An 18,498-nucleotide genomic window follows, 5' to 3' on the forward strand; every position below is an offset into this window, starting at 1 on the left:
CCCAAATTGAATCCTTTGATGCAAATATTTCTTAAACTTTTTTATTATTTTTGAAAATGTATAAAATTGATCTTGAATGTGAGGTGGAGAACCATCCCTTTTTTGTTCTTACAAAGTTAGGGTTTCTTTTATCAATCAATCAATTTCTTTCTTTTTCTTAGTTTTTTGCATTTTTAGATAGGAGAAAATTGCATTTTTAGATTTTTAGAATTAAATCGGCAATGAAACTAATTAGACAATTAATTTTTGACCAGGCAGTCTAAGAGAAATAAATTTTTAAAAATTTTAAAAGTATTTAAAAGTATTTAAAAGTTATAAAATTGATACAATCGATTTATCTAATTTTTTTAACTCAATTCAATCCATTCATACTGGTTCACGAGTCAATTGATTTTATACTTTTCACCAAATTGATACCCTAAATTGATTTTCAATCCAATCGACCTATTTAGCCCAGTGCATACAACGAATTCAATGGAGCTTTAAGGCTTGAAACTCTCTCTCTCTCAATTTTGAAGCAAGTCCGAGAGAAAAAATGGTTTTGTAATTTCACAATTTCTTTTTAGATATTTGAAAGAAAAAGACAAAAATTATGGATTAAATTACATTTTCAAGAGAATTAATTTTCTCATTTTTAAAATTGATAAGGACTTGAAAGACATTTACACCAATAAAAATTCTTTACCTCATGGATTTTTGTTCCGATTCTTTTTTTTTTCCTTCTTAAATTATTAAATTTAGACTTAATATCATTAAACTTCTTCAAAGTTGATATTATAAATTGATCTCAAAATTTCAAAGCGTTATGATAGAGGTTCAATGCATTATGCATTAGTAGTGTATCAATTAAATCATTACATTAGTTTAGCCATTAGCTCAAGCGTTAAATGCTAGTTCAAACATGAAAATGAAATATATTTGAAATACATTGATCTAATTATAAACACTTGTGTACTTATTGCATGATAGCTTTGATTTGACGTGTTTATAGAAAAATAAATAACTTTCCTAAAATTTTATTTTATTGTCTTCTTCTTTAATGCAATTTATATGATAAGTATGTATGTGTTTGTAATTTGATTTATGTGTTTTAAATATAATAAACATAAGATTCGATGTGACATTTAACGTCTAATCTGATGGATAAGTTAATGAAAGGACTTGATTGATATAAAAATGAAACTTTGAGCATTCCAATAGAACATTTTAGAATTGAGAGACCAATTTAAATTTTGAATGATAGTTAGGGGCTAGGGTTTTAGAATTATTTGATATTTTCCATTTTTATCAAATTAGTTGTAACTTCTTATTTTTAATTTCAATAAATAAATAATGTATTGTTATAATGATATTTGTAATTCTTAGTAAAACTTACAAACTGTTGTATAAGCATACTACATGCTTCTCATCCATTTGAATACTTCTAACATTGGATAAACAACTAAAATTACCTTTAAAAAATTTAAATTTTATATATTTAAGAGTTGATATTGTCGATTGAGTTTTAACTCGATTGGTACGAATATTGTTACTAATGTAGGAGAACGTGAGTTCAAGTGCGCTGAAGTGCATTATCCTTCTATTTATATTAGGAGAGAGGCTATGGGTGGTTCTAGGCATTGTATAAAAAAAAGAACAGATATAAAATCAATACATATTTGAGTAATTATAAAATTAAATTAAATCACTATAAAGCACAAACAAATGAAGAACTAGAATATAACTGAACAAAACATAACCATGAGAAACTAGAAACCTGCAAATCGTAATTATGCATGGTAAAACTCAAATTTAAATACATAGCGATTTAAAGACTTAATCTTTGCCAACAATATCAAAGCCGCAAAAAAAAATGATAAGATATTTTGACTAATAACTTTCTGGTTTAATATATCATTTGGTATCTAAGTTTGACAATTTTTTAATGTGATATATGTTTTTTTGTCCAATGTGGTACAAGTATTTGGTAAAAGTTATACATTTTGATGTCTAAAGGTAACGGTGTAAACTTTTTTTGTGTTTAATTCAGGTTTTAGGGTTGATATAATAAAAGTTAATTGCCAAAAATATTAAGTCCAAATTTTCATGATTTTATTAATAGAATAAATCTCGTGTTATTTATGAATCTGTTTAATTTGTTAAAGATAATATGATGATTATGATTTTTTATGAAAATTAATTGCTAATGTTATTAGTTAATTATGATTTTTTATCAAATTAGCCTTAAAATCTAAATTAATTAAGCACTAAAAAATTAATATTGTTATCTTCAAGTACCAAAATGTATAATATTTGTCAACTATAGATACCATATTGAAAAATAAACACAAGTATACATTGAAAAAATGTTAAATTCAACTTTTTTTTCTTTTTTTTTTCTATTTGGAGAAATATTATATGTTGGGATACATTATGAGAGGTCCCTCTATTAGGGACCTCGTCAAGTTAGTCCCTCTCCCATTAATTGAATCAAATTAATCAATTTTCTATTAAAAAGAATCAAATAAGGTAAAATTGAATAAAATTAATATTTAACTTTTAAAAAATATCATTTACTTGCTAACTGAATTAATATTTTTAAAGTTTTTATGGTTCTGTAAATGAAATATTTTGTTTGGAATTGAACTCCAAATGGCAAAAATAATTTTCAAGACATTTTTATACATTAAATGCTAACTCCATCACAAATTGGACTTATTTGATTTTCTTTAATGGTATAAAGACAAATTTAATCTATTTAATAATAGAGCGATTAATTTGATCTAATCTTTATAATATAAGGACCTCCCAATTACTTAACCGATGAAAAAGTCTTAAATATGGAGATTGAAACACATGTAGGCAGTAGACTGGTTGAAATTAGTCAAACTATGGAACAATAATATGGTTAATTTTAACCTTTTTTTTTTAAAGACACATCAAACTTTTCCTTTTTTCCCCAAAAGTTTGTGAAAAAGCATTTGAGTGCCTAAATTTTTTAATCTTTAGAGATAAAAGATTGTTTCGAGATCGAACTTGAGCAACTTCAACTAAAAATTTGAATATAAATTAATTTTTCATTTTATTTGTGATTTAATTGACACTTATTTAATGTAATGATAATTTTCATTGCTCAAATAGATTAAATTAATTTATTTCAAAAAAATAAACAAATATGATTTATTTAGGAAAAAAGAATATTTAATGACTTACCCTTATTTTTAAATAAAAAACTAATTAATATAAAAAATATAAATGACAAGATTAAAAACTTTCAAATACATCTCTATTAATTTTTAAAAATATAGATAAATTAAATATGGATCTTGGAACAACCTCTAGCTTATGGGCTATGGTAGGCTTAGAGTATTGACTTAAAATTACTCTCTTTTGGTACTAGGGCGAAAATTCGTATCATATTTATATCGTGTAATTTTATTATTTTTAAAATTATTAAATGTTAGTTAAGATAATCCGTACTTATTTTCAAAATCCAAAACACATTTGAAATTAAAAATAAATAAATAAAAATGTACTCCAATTTTGTGAAACATTCCCCACTTGAAATTAAATGTAAAGATGCATTTAGGGAATAGCATGTGAAAATTGATTGCCCCAAATCTCTTTCATCTAGAGACAACCTAATGCCTCTATGAAAAAATTTAGTCAAATTGCTTTAGGGTCCACCACTTTTGTGTGTTGATCTATGAAAAGAGTGAATGAAATGAAAATGCACCACAATTTATATACATATAGTGGCCTCAATGCCACCCACTCCATAATATTCCACTTTCCTTATCTTTTTTCATCTATAATTTGGTCTCTTCATACCTAATCTTACCATCACAATTAATTTTTGTTAATATCAAAAAGGGTAATTATACATTTTGGTACTTAAACTTTGCTTGAAGGTTTAATTTGGTACCTAAGCTTCTTTTTTTTTTGTCTAATTAGGTACCTAAATTTGGCTTTAAGGTTCAATTTGACATCTAAACATTTTTGGTCCAATTAGGTATTCGAATTTCATAGCTCAAATTGGTTTAAATAAGTCATTTACCATAAGTATTAATTTTTTTTCCAAAAAGCCAAGCTTAACTACCAATTTGAACCAAGAAACCAAGTTTAGGTATCTAATTGAACAAAAGAAAAAAACTTCTAGTACCTAAACTTTTTTTATCCAATTAGGTATTTGAACTTGGCATTTTGGTTCAATTTGGTACGTGAACTTGCCTGTATAGTTCAAATTGGTTCAAATAAGTTATTTACCGTAAGTATTAATTTGGACAAAAAAGTCAAGTTCACGTACCTAATCGGACCAAGAAAAAAAACTTTATGTACTAAATTGAACCTTAAAGTCAAGTTCAAGTACCTAATTAGACCAAAAAAGAACTTAGATACCAAATTGAACCTTCAAGCCAAGTTCAGGTACCAAAATGTATATTTACCCTAACTAAAATTAGGACCTATTTCTACATTAATTGGATTAGGAGTGGCAACAGTTCATAATTTGCCTCATCGATAGAAGTTTCTGGTTTTCCCCACTATACAAAGTGGAATTGGCTATAAAAAGCCATGTTGAGGGGACTGAGAAAGATCAGCCAAGCAACAGCCAGCCATGGGTGGAGGCAATGGCCAGAAATCAAGAATGGCTCGTGAGAAACACATGGAGAAAAACAAACCCACAAAGGGTAAACGTCTCTCTTTTTTTTTTTACATTTTAGTCCTTGAAAGTTTTACATAAAGTTTTAAAGTTGTGAGATTAGAGCTTTTAAAATGAGATGCTGTAGGTAGTCAGCTGGAATCAAACAAGAAAGCCATGACCATCCAGGTAAGGTTTTAAAATTTGAATGAAAAAAAGAGTTAAAAGGATCATGGAGGTCCTTGTGTTAGGAGTAAAATTGTATTTTGTTTTCTCTACTAAAAAATGGGTAAATTAATCACTATATTTTAGATCAAAAAGCAAATTAATCATTTCTATTAAAAATTTCATCAATTTGTATTGTTAAAAACCAGTATAGTTGACGGAAAAACCAGAAAGTGACACGTGTACAAGAACCATTTTTTAACAATGGAAATAGATAAAATTTTTAATAGAATAACCATTCTACTCTCTGGTTTAAGGGACTAATTTGCCCATCTTTTGAGTAGAATGAAAAAAATACAATTAACTCGTAGCATAAAGACCTTCATAGTACTTTTACCCTAAAAAAATTCCTAGTGACTAAAAACCAGGTTTCAATGTGATTTGATGGTGGGGTTGCATGCATGTAGTGCAAGGTTTGCATGCAGACATTCATATGCACCACATCAGAGGTGAAGTGCAAGGAACATGCTGAAGCAAAGCACCCAAAGTCTGATATCTTTGCTTGCTTCCCTCACCTTAAGAAATGAAATCAAGTTTGTGTATTTGTGTGATTGAATTTGAAGTTTGTGTTAAAAGTTGTTGCCAAGGTATTGGATTCCCACACAATTCATACTTGTTTTGTGCTATTATATATGGTATACTTGTTATATAACTTGTTGCGCGTCGGGATTCTATTATGTTTCAATACATTAATAATCACCGTTAAAATGCATAGAATTCATCTATGAATTATCAAAATTGTGGTTAAAACTATATTGAATAAAAATAGACACAAAAGCTATGATCCCAATATTAAACATATAACAACCACTTTATTAAAAATTTGTCGAAGAATAAATCTTAAGATAATATTGTTGGGATTGGTAGCCATGAATCCCAAAATAATTAGTTTATAGAGATTGTGAAACCGATATGAAGAATCCAAAAAGGATTGTTGAAGAATGACAATCTAAAAAAGGTTAAAATATAAAGACATGATTAATGACTGGAAATATATAGGTGAGGATAAAGTATAGGAGACCCCTTAGGTGAAAGGTCATGCCAACAACTCCACAACTAATTCCTAGTTTGATGGCATGATGATGGAGGATGTGGAAATCAAGAAGTTTGAAGTAAGAGTTATTGGTGCAAATAGTTGTAAGCGAAGGCGGTGCCAAGCGTTCGACAAATTTGACGAGGACTAAGAAGTAAGGCCAGATGTATAATAAAATTTATTATTTACAAAATAAACTAAAAAAAGAAAAAGAAGGAAAAGTTTGAATATGGTATAACCTTTGTTTGTGGGCTTTTTAAAAAATATTTTATTTAAAAAGTATTATTTTAATAAATAAATTTCATGTAATTTTTTTGAGTATTCATTTATTTATAAATTTATATGCATTTTTATTGAAAATTGAACTTTTAAATCATTTTTATTTTTTTAAAGTTTTTAATTTTGAATTTTTAAGAAGTAAAACTAAATTAAAAGAATGCGTAGTTGAGGACTAATTTTTTTTTAGAATTAGGACTAAATTGATAGAATCTATAAACATTGGAGTGCTAAGTTTATTATAATACCAATAAAAAATATTAAATTTTGATAACATTAATAAGTGAAATAAAAAAATTTAAAACTAAGTAACCAAAACAGAAACACGCTAATAGTTGGGTAATTGTTTTTATAATTTACGCTAAAATTATTCATTCTTTTTCCCAATTTGATTAAAAAGAAATAGTAAAAGGACCAATCTAACAAAAGGTGCTATTATAAACATTCATAATTATTTTAAATCTAGATGCAATTCCTAGATAACTTCTACCCTTTACCCGTTACGGAAGAAAAAATAAAATGAAAAATTGTACTACTAAACTCCCAATTCAAGCACCAATAAATCAACAATCTTACCCTTAGTTCACTTTTAATATTTCAACATGCATTCTAATTTACGTTTTTTTATTAAAGTAAGGTTTTGAAATGGTTATTTATGTGCCAATAACAGTGACTACTTCGGTCATCACTGCGAAAGACAATTTACTTATCATACTTGAAGTTGACTATTTTTAAAATAAAATTTATGGGTTATGATCGATGCTGATATTGTGGAAGTATTTAAGCCTACCAATGAAGAAAAATTCATTTGGAGAAACACATCTTGAAGATTGGATTAGATCGGACCAACAATCAAGCAATCGGATCCCTTGGATTGTGGAGATTGGATCGAGATAATATTAAAGACATATCTCCCAACAATTCACTTTAAATTAGTCTTTATTAGTATTGTATCTTGCTATTTTAGTTGTTGTTTAATAGGGATTGGATTGTAATTATCTCTAGTATGTTAGCAAATCTCGAAAACTCTTATATATTGGAAGACTTGTATAAGCTTTGTAAGAGAGTAATAAGAGCACATATTTGTTTATTGTGGAACTATTTTTCAGAGTGGATTTGAGAGAATAAACACATTTTGAGTTCTCAAGGAGAGTTAGAAGTGAGTGATTTAGGTCTTTGGTTAAAAAAGTAAGGTTGCTATACTAGCGTGTGATAGAACTTGAATCACTTTTTGTATTGAGTTGAAAGATAATAAATTTACTTATTGAGTTAAAACTTCATATACATAAAAACACTGAACTGCATATTATTTCCATTCAATAATCTATTTTCTAAAAAATTATCAACTGTTCATTTCAACCGTTTCCACAATGGCTAAACAAAGTATGTCATGATGATTAAAGTCATAAACAATATTAAAACGAGATTAGTATAATGCCCAAACTAAAAGTAAAAAATAATTATGGGTTTAAAAAAGCCAATCTTTTTTTTTTTGCCAATTGGGTGGGATTTATTATCCTTGGGCCTTGTTCGACAAGATTTAAAAGAGATGTAACCTCGTAATAGTGCAAAGCAAGCACTCTACCATATGAGCTATACCCCCTTTTATTGCCATTACAACTCTAGATACAAGATTGAGTATTTCCAATCAGTGTTAAAAGGCAAGCAAATGGTGGCATGAAACAATGAAAGCAAAGTGCATGGGCAATTGACACAAAACAAAGAGCTGAAAAATAGTTCCACAGTTTAAAAGGTGTACTTGATTAGGTGGAAAATTGAAGAGATGATCTTTTCCATCCTAATGGATAAACCAATTCTTTCAAATTAAAATAATGAGAGGAGAGAAATAACTTAATCTTGGAGGTGCAGGGAATTGAACCCTATGCCTCTCACAAAGAAAGCACTCTATCATATGAGCTACACCCGCTTCTAGTGTCAACCATTTCAAATCAGAACTTAAAACTATAGTTTTTAGTTTGGATAAACTACACTTGTAGTCATCTAATTATTGTAAATTTTTTGTTTTAGTTACCCAATTATAAAAAGTTACAAATGGTCACCTTACTATTTGATTTTTTTTTTCTTTTTTGGTCACCAGCCGTTAAATGGGTGATGGAAAGATGACATGATAACAATAACTTTAACCCTCAAAATTTATACATTATGTCAATTTGGTTTTTATTCTAAAATACTTAACCATCAACGTTTACCTTTCACCTAAAATGCTAAAAAAAAAACAATTCTATCAACTAAATTTGATTGAAAATATACCAAAAATTAAAACACCCGAAAACTCCAAGATAATAATTTTTACATTTTCTCATTCTCTTAAAATTAACCTTCAATGTCACAAAAAAAGAAAAAGAAAAGAAAAAGTAAAACTCAAAAAAAAAGAGAGAGAGACCAAATTACACAATATGTAAATGTTGAGAGTTAATTCTTTTGGAATGAAGATTAAACTGATATAATGTATAAATGTTGAGGGTTAAAATTACAATTCTGTCAATTTTAAAAGTTGTCAAGTTATCTTCCCGTTAATAATTTAACAGCTGGTAACAAAAAATTAAATAATTGAGTGACCATTTTGTATCTTTTCATAATTAAATGACAAAAAAAAATTCTGATACTCATCAATTTTAATCAAAATCTTAAAACTTGATCGATTATAATCCAAATACAAATGGGACCCAAATAGGTTTATCCATAAAAACAGTAACTTAAATCTATTCAATCCAAACTTTCAATTTACCTAAACCCAAATAATTAAAACTCATCAAAGGTTCAAAAGCATTGATGATGATTAAACTTATATGAGGTTAGCAACACCCAAACTGATTTTTTTAATGGGTTTAAAAGTTAAAAACCCAATATTTTTCAGCCAATTGGATGGGCTTATTCCATGGTCCAAACAACAAATGTTTCACTAAAAACATGAGGGTTAAAAATTTATATTTGCAAATTGAAGGTGTGGGGAATCACCTTTCACATGCAAAACAAGCACCCTACCTTATGATATGAGCTACAAACCCTTTATTGTCATTACAACTCTAGATATCAATTAGATTGGTTATTTTCGATAGATATCTAAACTTAAAAACTGTAAATTAATTTAATATTTTTGTATGTACTTAATTAATTCTGTTAAAATACGTTTATATGACACTAATGATTAATATTATTGTGATACGTGGTAGATTCACAATTAAATTCATCCAAATACGCGAGAAAAATAGTTTAAAAATAAAAGAAAAAGGCAAAGTAAGTGCATGGCAATTGTCACAAAACAAAGAGCTTAAAGAGATGTTCCATTACCATACTCTCAAAACGTGCCCCAACGGCTCGCATTCCACCACACACACACTCTCATCTTTTTGCTGCATTAAATTCCCCCTTCATTCATCCATCCGTTCATCTCTGCAACAACAACCACCATTGTTTATATCAATGGCAATTACTCTCCTTCTCTCTATCCCCCTACTCCCGTTATACACCCTACAATGAAAATTCACATGCTTTCTTTTATTACTTCAGTTACCCCTCCATTAAAACCCTTCCACAATATTTAATACGTTCTATCTACATGTCTTAAAAGCCATAGCATCGGCTATTCGTAGGCACTAAACACTATTCGCCCACCCCCTAAGCCCCCTACTCCTTATCTCCACTCATTTCCTTTTTTAGTTTTAAAATGGGCTGAATTTTGATAGGTTTTTCTCAGAGGGGGGTGTAATTGCAAAAAACACAAAATTACACACTTCTTTTTTTTTTTATTATCATTATGAAGGTTTCTGAGATTTGGGTTTGCTGCTTTCTGGTTGCCACTGCTTTGCTTGTCTTTATCTTCTTCAACGGCTCTTCTTTCCCTAGTAAATGTCTTTAAAACTTTTGTTATTATATTTAGTTTGAAAATGTCAGTGTTTATGTCTTTTTATCACTTATGATTTGGTTGATAATATTATCAAAATCAGTCCCTAACTTTGATTTTGATTTGGTTTTATTGAACCTAGAGTGTTCTATGAACTTTCTGATATAGCTGAACATGGGGTGCTTCCCAATTTGCTGAAAGTGACCTTAAAACAGAATCCTGTTTCTTCTTGTCTTGTTGTATATGCCAATAATTTCAGTCAACTGTCTCAAATTCATGATTATGAAATCTGTTTTGACCTCCCGTATTTGTCCATTTTCATGACAAAAATATGTAGTTTTGTTTCAATTAATCTGCCGACAGTGTTTCATCCTTCATAATGTTCTTACTATGGTTCATCTTACATGTATGTATATATTATCGTAGGAATCTATATATGTGTTGAGGGGATTGGCTCTAAGTTTTTGAAGTGTGATCCCTTGAATAGCTGATTGGACTTTCAGACAGTGGGTTATTATACTTGGGGTGTCTATGTTCAATTTTAGTTTTGAGTTTTGTCTCTCAACTTCGAAGAGAACCCAAAAGGGTTATAAAATTTGATCGGAAGTACTTAATCCATCAAGAGAATGTTTTAGCATTTCGGCCTTAGGGGTTTGAACTCATGCCCCTTACCAATGCCATATAAGGGCATGGGTTAGAACCCATCAAGGCCAAAATGCTAAACATTTTCTTGGTGGATCAGGGTTTAACTAAACTCCATGATCCTATCAAGGGCTCTTCACGAAGTTAGGAGATAAAAACCCAGAGCTAAAATCAAGCATAGACATCTTGAGAACAATACATTTGTTAAGAGTCCAAGATTGGCCCCTCAAAAATATGCATGTATATATTATTGTAGGAACCACTGATTCTATATGTGTTAGTAGTTACCAGCTTGTTAAATCTCTTTTCAGATATGGAGTTTACCCAAAATGGTGATGTTATGAGTGTAACAAGAGCAAGTAGGAAGCTGAAGGTACACATTCACTACATGTCCAAAATATCAAGTGTAGAACTTTTGTTCTTTTTGAGACATGTTTTTCCTTCTGGAATTGCAGGGGAATGGCTATGATCCGACCGCTGTAGACCTAGAAGATTACAGGCATCGTATTGATCCGGTTCCGAGCTCAAAGGCATCAATAAAGCCTGGTCCTATTGAGCATGGTACTCCCCTTAATCCATACATACCAAAACCACCCTCGCCACCAAATCATCCCAAAAGTGATAATGGTTCCACTTAGCCATCATCTAAATCCAGACTATAACTTCAAGTTGCTTATGTATGAATGTGTTTTGTCATGAAATAACAACCTTATTTATATGTTTTTCTAAGTGTTTTTGTGTTCTCATTGCTCATAATTATCATATCCAACTAACAATAACAAGACAATAGAAAAACAGTGTTTTAACATCTACTAACTGATGCCACTCCCCCAATTTGGTGCTTGGTCAAAGACAACTTGAGAGATCAAATGTTTATCTTCCATTTCTTACAGAATAACAAACAATTGACATCTGTGCTACTTGTCTGCTTGGTGTCATCTCTTACTAGCTATCAATGTGCCATTATCAGCATAGCTTTGAAAATGAAATATTGTCTCTTTGTTGTAACAATAAGACCCCATCATGATAAATGCACCAATATGTCCTTCACTAAAGATATTTCAGTAAAATTACTATGAATGTTTCCAGTTCAAAATTTCATCCTTTTCTACAATTAAAAATAAACAAGGCTTATGAATATACATGGTATATTTTACGTGTGCCTCATGCTTATGCACATAAATCAATTTTAACAATAGAACTATTCCTTATAGTACTTTTTTGTCTGGTTTTTTTATTAAGCTTTACTAAATAGTGTTCATATGTACTTCGAACTATATTCTTTAACTATCATAATGTTTTACTTTGAATGTTCTGTTTTTTTTAAGGACAAAACCTACTCTTTTGCTTCATAAACTTATGCAAATGCATCTAAGCAATTAAAAGTATTGAATGCAATCATTACATAAAATCATGAACCCATGTTAGTATTTTGTATTACTTGATGTCACTTTCTTTACCATGCAAACTTTCTCTTCTTTTTTTTTTCTTGTTTTTATTTCTCGGACAAGGTAAAAAGTAAAAAGGATGGTAACTGGTTTTCAACTGGTAAAATCTTGGGGTAATTTTACAGGGACCGTAGAAATTTTCCTCTCTGGACAGGCTCTAGAAAATACAATGAATGATGAAAATTTATCAAAATTTCAACTAGTGGCAGAGGCATCGAATACAATCATTGAGAAACACTGTGACATCCCATGCTCTAACACTTTAAATATTGGATTTTTATTTAATAAATTGTCAGCTTGTAGCTTTATTTTCGAGTTAATGTGATATTCTGGCATAAGATTTCATTTAGAATATTATTTTAAGTCAATAATTTTAGATTTTTAACAATGTTAAATTTCGAAATATAATTTAATACCATTGTTTTAGTTAATTTTACATTTTATTGGTTATGTGATATTTTTTTTACAATTTTATACCTATTTCTAATGACTTCCATTCATCTAACTTAAATAAAAATAAAATAAAATAATAATTAATAAATCAAATTCTCTCCTTATTTAATATATTCTCCAAGTTGATCAATCAAACAATAAATTCTTTAATTCCGACTAAATGTACCAAATAGGGTAATATACAGTCTGAAAAGTGGAAAGGCTTGGGTAAGTTTAATAAAATATAGGCTCGAAAAATAGATTTTAACAAAAAAAATAATGTCTGTTTTTTAAACGAGTTTGACCTAGGGTAAGTTTTTTTTTGATCCGACCCAAATTTGCAAAAAGATAAAATATTGTTTTGCCATTGATTTCACGCTGTTTTGCTACTGTTTTACTATTATATTGCTACTATTTTGTTGTTAGTGTTTGGATATTGTATAACTCTTGTTTTATTGTTAATTCTGCAATTATTTTAGAAGTATTTACTTGCTAAGTTGCACCTTAGAGTTATATAATTATAAAGACTTTTTTAAAATTTATTTTCAATTTGTTGAAAAATATTTATTCTAATGTTTTTAATGTATTTGGTGTATTATATTTTTTGATTTTATTTTTATATAAAAAGTTAATACTGACGAGCCAAGTCGAGCTCGGGTTTTAAAATTTTTATCTAAGGCGAATTTTGACAAAATTTTAGACTCGTTTTTCAGGCTGGGGCCTAAAATTTTACCTCAACCTAACCTATTATCAATTCTAATAATGTCACATAATTAAGTAATCTCACGTTCCAGTAACTCAATTATCATAATAAACTATAATTTCACAAACTAAACTTTTAACACGTATGATTATACATTAATCACCGATATATAAAATCATACACCGAATATGTATTAAATATAAATCTTTAAATAATAAACCATTGATTTTAGATAGTTTTTTGCCTGGTGTATGCTTTGAGTATCACAATGAGTTGTGCCCTTTGAGCCAGTAGCAGGCAAAACTACCACAAAACAAGCACAAAAACATGGATGGAAACAAGAATAATGGTTCCCACCCCCCATTGACCCTAAAGCTAACCAGCACAAATAGAAAAGTGGTTTTCAGTTGGTGACCAAATTTCACAACCTAACTGTATTTTATATATATATATATCACCCAGCTTCATTGACAATAACACACAAAAAAGTCACTTATTTTCTTCTTCCTCAAGTTAATTCCATTATCCTTAACTATTTTCTTTTCATATTATCTAAATTCTTAGTTAAAGTAATTGAATATCTCAAAAAAAAACTAATTGGTTAAATAGGTCGTTTTAAAAGGGAGTGTGTAAAAATACGTTCAGCTAGACAAACTTTTACATTCTCTTTTAAAAAACGACTTATTTCCTTAAATTTTCAAAAAAGCTGAACTATTTGATGTATTATCATTTTCTTTTACATATATGATTAATTTAGCTCAAATGCGGGAAAAATAAACTAAAGTGACTGTTGTTTTTACTTTCAGTGTGGAAAGTATAGATATTATAGTCACTAAAGCAAATGGGACCAAACAAAAATCATGTTCAGCTACCACATGTTTGTGGGGGTGTTTTTAAGAAAACACTGATTAAATAAAAGGTAAATCGATAAATTTAGTATTTAATATTTATATATTTTTTAATTAATTTGGTTCTTATTTTTTTAATTAAATTTTGTTATTAATTTTTCAAAAGAGTAAAATTGTTTTTTATAGAATTAAAATATTAATTTTTTTATAATGTTGGTGTGGCATCCTGCATAACAGTTATATGTATTTCATATTGACATGTTATTATTTGTATTATATGTCACGTAAACAAATAATTTAAAAATTATAAAAATATTCAAAAAAAATAAAAATGCCACTTCATGTTGACATGAATTGAAATGCAAGCTAACATGTTTAAAAATTTAATATTTTAGCTAGTATTTTCGTTTAAAAAAATAACAATTCGATTTTTTTTAAGAGGTTGAAAGTTAAATTCAGCTAAAATAATAATGACCAAATTGATAGAAATTATAAATACTAAAGATTAAATTTATTATTATATCTAAATAAAAGAAAAAGGTTAATTACTTTAAATCCAATTATAAAATGAAGTGATACTCAAGGCAAGGATGTTTTCATCATTTATTAATAAAACCCATAAGCTGTCTCAGTCAATCGTTGTCTAAATTTTCTTTACTCAATTCATGTTTGATAATTTTCCCATTAAAATGCAAGAAAGAGTGGTTTTTTTTTCCTAAATTTCTTTGAAACCAAACAAACCTCTAGGAAAACTACCATCAAAACCCTTATATTACACTTTACTCTCTTTTAAAAAATGGACAAATTAGTTCCTATATATTAGATCAAACAGTAAACTGGTTATTCCGTTAAAAATTTCATCTATTTCTACTGTTAAAAACTGATCATTGCACATCAGAATGAGATACATGTGGCACGCCATTTATAACTGTATGGTTATTCTATTGGCTATATTAGTTTTTAACAATAGAAATGAATGAAATATTTAATAAAAAAGATCAATTTGCTCTTTAAGCTAACGTACAAAGACTAATCAGTCTATTTTTTAAGTAAAAGAGAACAAAATATAATTTAACTCTTAGTATAAGACCTTAATGGTACTTTTACAGCCTTTGATTTGTTTTTTTTCCTGAAAATTTCATTATAAATTATGATCATATCTATTTTTTACACAATATTTAGATATACCCATAGCCCCTCTCAACCCATAAATAAGAGGATAATATGCTTCAACGCACTCGAACTATGTCCTTCTGTACTGAAAATAATATCCGTATCAATTAAATTAAGACTCAATCGACAAAAATCTTTTCATTTGTTAAAAAACTATAATCATGTTTTAACTGATGTTTTAGTTAAATGGTCGTGTTAGATTGTCCTTAAATATTTCTAAATCATTGAACCACCATTGGAGTTAACTTCAATTATGGGTTTCAATCTAATAGGATTTCAATAAATTATAGCTGAATTTTTTTAAAAGAAAAAGGGAAATTCAAACATTTTGTGCTTCTATTTCAAGCAAAAAGACAGACAGAGAGACAAACTAGTCTGGTTTTGGTATGAAATTTGGGATTTTATTTTGATACTCCCTGATTAAAACTGACACAAAAGTTGAAGTACTCTCTGCCATGTTTATCCATTTGGTTCAATTACCTTTTCTTTTTTCTCCTTTTGGTTTAATTTTGATTTTAGTCCTATTATGTTTGCCAAAATCAGAGTATTCATTGTGCTCTTTAAAGAGAGAAACAACCCGCATAAAATATGTTATTTTTTCGTGATAAGAGATTTAACCTCTAACCACATATTTAACCGTTATATTTTAATTTGATATAATTTAATATTATGCTTTTATAATAATATTAGTATGTCCAAATTGATAATTTCGAGTTATTATCATTATAGCGATAATGTGATTTTTTTTACTGTTATTCAATTACTTAGAGCTACGTGGAAATCCAATCAGCCATATTTAACTAAAGAAAATTTTACACCTCAACTCAAGACTATTTTTAAAATGAAATTACACATCATCGCTTTAACAACAATTAACGATGTTGCCAAATTAAAATAGAAATAACAAATCTCGAATTTTAACATACTTAGAGGGGCTAAAACCAAAATTAGAACTTAATTTTTCTTTTTCTCCATCTCATAATCAATTCACAATTCAACCATTTGATTTAGTCCAATTCAAATAACACTGCTTCAAACCTTATAATCCTACAAACTTGAGAAATAAAGAGAGTTGGTCGATGTGGGACAAATGAGGGGAAATGGCAAGAATCCATTTATCATAAAGCAAAGGAGAAAGACATGGACAGTATGGGACGAAGCATCATAGAAAATGACCAATGCTTTTGGCTTAAACCATAATAACCTATGAGGTGTTGTGCTTTTCTTTATGTTGTGAAGTGGGGGCAATTTTTTTAGCCCTTCTCTTCTTTCCATTTTGCATTACCAATGCAACAGTGCTTATATATCAACTTATGATTTACGACTACATCATTACAATCAATTATTACAAGCATTTATTTAAATAATTAACTCAATTAAATTTAATAGATTTATTTATATATAATTTACGCAAATAAAACTTAAATTTCATATCATTCAAACTAAATTAGACATCAATATCTTATTGGAAGAATGATTGCTTAGTCATGAGTAATGTTTGCTAAAGAAATTTCTTTTGTCTATCATATTGCATAATTATTAGTTACTCCCCATTACTTAATGAATAATTTGTTTGAAGTGACTAATTAGTCGTTAAAAAGAATAATCAATCCATTTATTATAACTTTTCGTTTTTACAAAAAAACATTAATTTGTTTATATATATTTTTTAACAATTTCATTATACGTTCTGATCATATTTATTCTTTTTAATATAATATTTAAAACTACCCATAATTTCTCCTCAACTCATAAATAAGAGGGTCACGCGTTTCAGCCACTCAAACTTACATCCTCTTGTATAGACAACAATGTTCATATCAATTGAGCTGATGTCAATAAGATAAAAAAGCACTATTTTTTAACTCAATAGATTAATATATATATTTTTAAAAAAAACCCACCTCACTATTTTTTTTTTGGGGTGACAATAACCTTAGAAAAGTGATATATGTTTAGGAAATTGAGTGCTAGAGAAGGAAAGTGTGTTTTGAGGGGTGGTGGGTGGTCCTATAATGGAATTTGTAACATTGAGAGCATAGAAGCATGTGTAGGTGTCTCAAAAATATGGTTCTGATTTTGGAGGGGGGGGGTGCTCTCTTTAATTTTCCTTTTTGTATGTAGTTCATCGAATCAAATTTGTTTTTCATGGTAGATTCTTTGAGTGATGCATAAACATAAAAACTTTAGGACCACGGGAGAAAAAAACAACTGAGTTAATTGGTTAAGGGTGGGTTTAGATAGATGGTTGGGTATGATACGATAGCCTTAGTTTATTTTCGTCTCACGTTACGGTATTGCTAAAGTATCTAATTTCACTATCACCGTTGTTTTTACACTAATTACAAGTAAACATACCACCTGCCCAAACCTATCCTAAATGTGTTACGAACTTGATCTAATGTAAAAAATATTTGTTGGATTAAACATACCACCTGCCCAAACCTATCCTAAATGTGTTACGAACTTGATCTAATGTAAAAAATATTTGTTGGATTAAATCTAGTGAAGAGTTTTATGTCATTTAAACAAAGATTAAGATCTGAGTTATGTATCAATAAGTATTGAGTGCATGGGTGACGGGAGAGGGCAAGTAAGAATTCTGACCCTCTTAAAATTGAAAATTTACATTTTTTTTTCTCTTTAAAGTGTATAAAATCATAAATTAATAATGGTAACATTACATTTTGACCTCTAAAAAATGTTAAGATTTTAATTTAGTTATTTAAAAAATTATAAAGATATTAATTAATACAATGGTGAAATTTCATGTTAAGGCTTATCAAAAATTATAACTTAATTCAACCCCTAATTTTTTTTTTGGCTTCACTCCTGGTTGGATGTAATAATAAAAGACATTGCATTCTCAAAGGAGACCGCAAGTTCAAATATTAGAGATGACACTGTTAGAAGGGGACAATCTAGAAAAAATAGATTCAAGTTTTATAAATATAGTAAACATCACACTGAAAACTTTACTCTCAATTTAAAATTTTGACTTAATTGTTAATTCAGTTAAAACCTAATGTAATTATCTGTTATACTTAACGTCAATAATGGTAATAGAAATTATTATAAAGCAGTAAAAAAAAAGAACAAAAAGATTTTACTTAAAAAACCCTTATCGAGAAAACCCACAAGGAGAGGAAGAAAAATTCACTAATGTTGGAAAACAAATAATACAAAAGGAGTTCGAATGCACCTATTTTAAGTGTTAAATAACTCTGTTATAATA

The 18,498-nt window shown here is 28.5% G+C and overlaps 2 protein-coding genes across 2 annotated transcripts; both read left to right on the top strand.

Annotated features, from left to right (window-relative positions):
* The first annotated feature begins 4,540 nt into the window (after positions 1-4,540).
* On the top strand, positions 4,541-5,495 carry LOC107930554 (uncharacterized protein At2g23090). Its single transcript, XM_016862221.2, has 3 exons — positions 4,541-4,667; positions 4,767-4,807; positions 5,251-5,495. The coding sequence occupies exons 1-3, from the start codon at positions 4,595-4,597 to the stop codon at positions 5,368-5,370; spliced, it is 234 nt and encodes a 77-aa protein (XP_016717710.2). The 5' UTR covers positions 4,541-4,594; the 3' UTR covers positions 5,371-5,495.
* A 3,937-nt stretch (positions 5,496-9,432) lies between these two features.
* Positions 9,433-11,388, top strand: LOC107930538 (uncharacterized). The gene is made up of 3 exons (XM_016862206.2): positions 9,433-10,018; positions 10,971-11,032; positions 11,115-11,388. Exons 1-3 carry the CDS (start codon positions 9,931-9,933, stop codon positions 11,295-11,297), a joined length of 333 nt encoding a protein of 110 aa, XP_016717695.2. The 5' UTR covers positions 9,433-9,930; the 3' UTR covers positions 11,298-11,388.
* Positions 11,389-18,498: the final 7,110 nt, after the last annotated feature.

This window comes from Gossypium hirsutum, chromosome A06 (assembly GCF_007990345.1).
Source record: "Gossypium hirsutum isolate 1008001.06 chromosome A06, Gossypium_hirsutum_v2.1, whole genome shotgun sequence".
NCBI classification, from domain to species: Eukaryota; Viridiplantae; Streptophyta; class Magnoliopsida; order Malvales; family Malvaceae; genus Gossypium; species Gossypium hirsutum.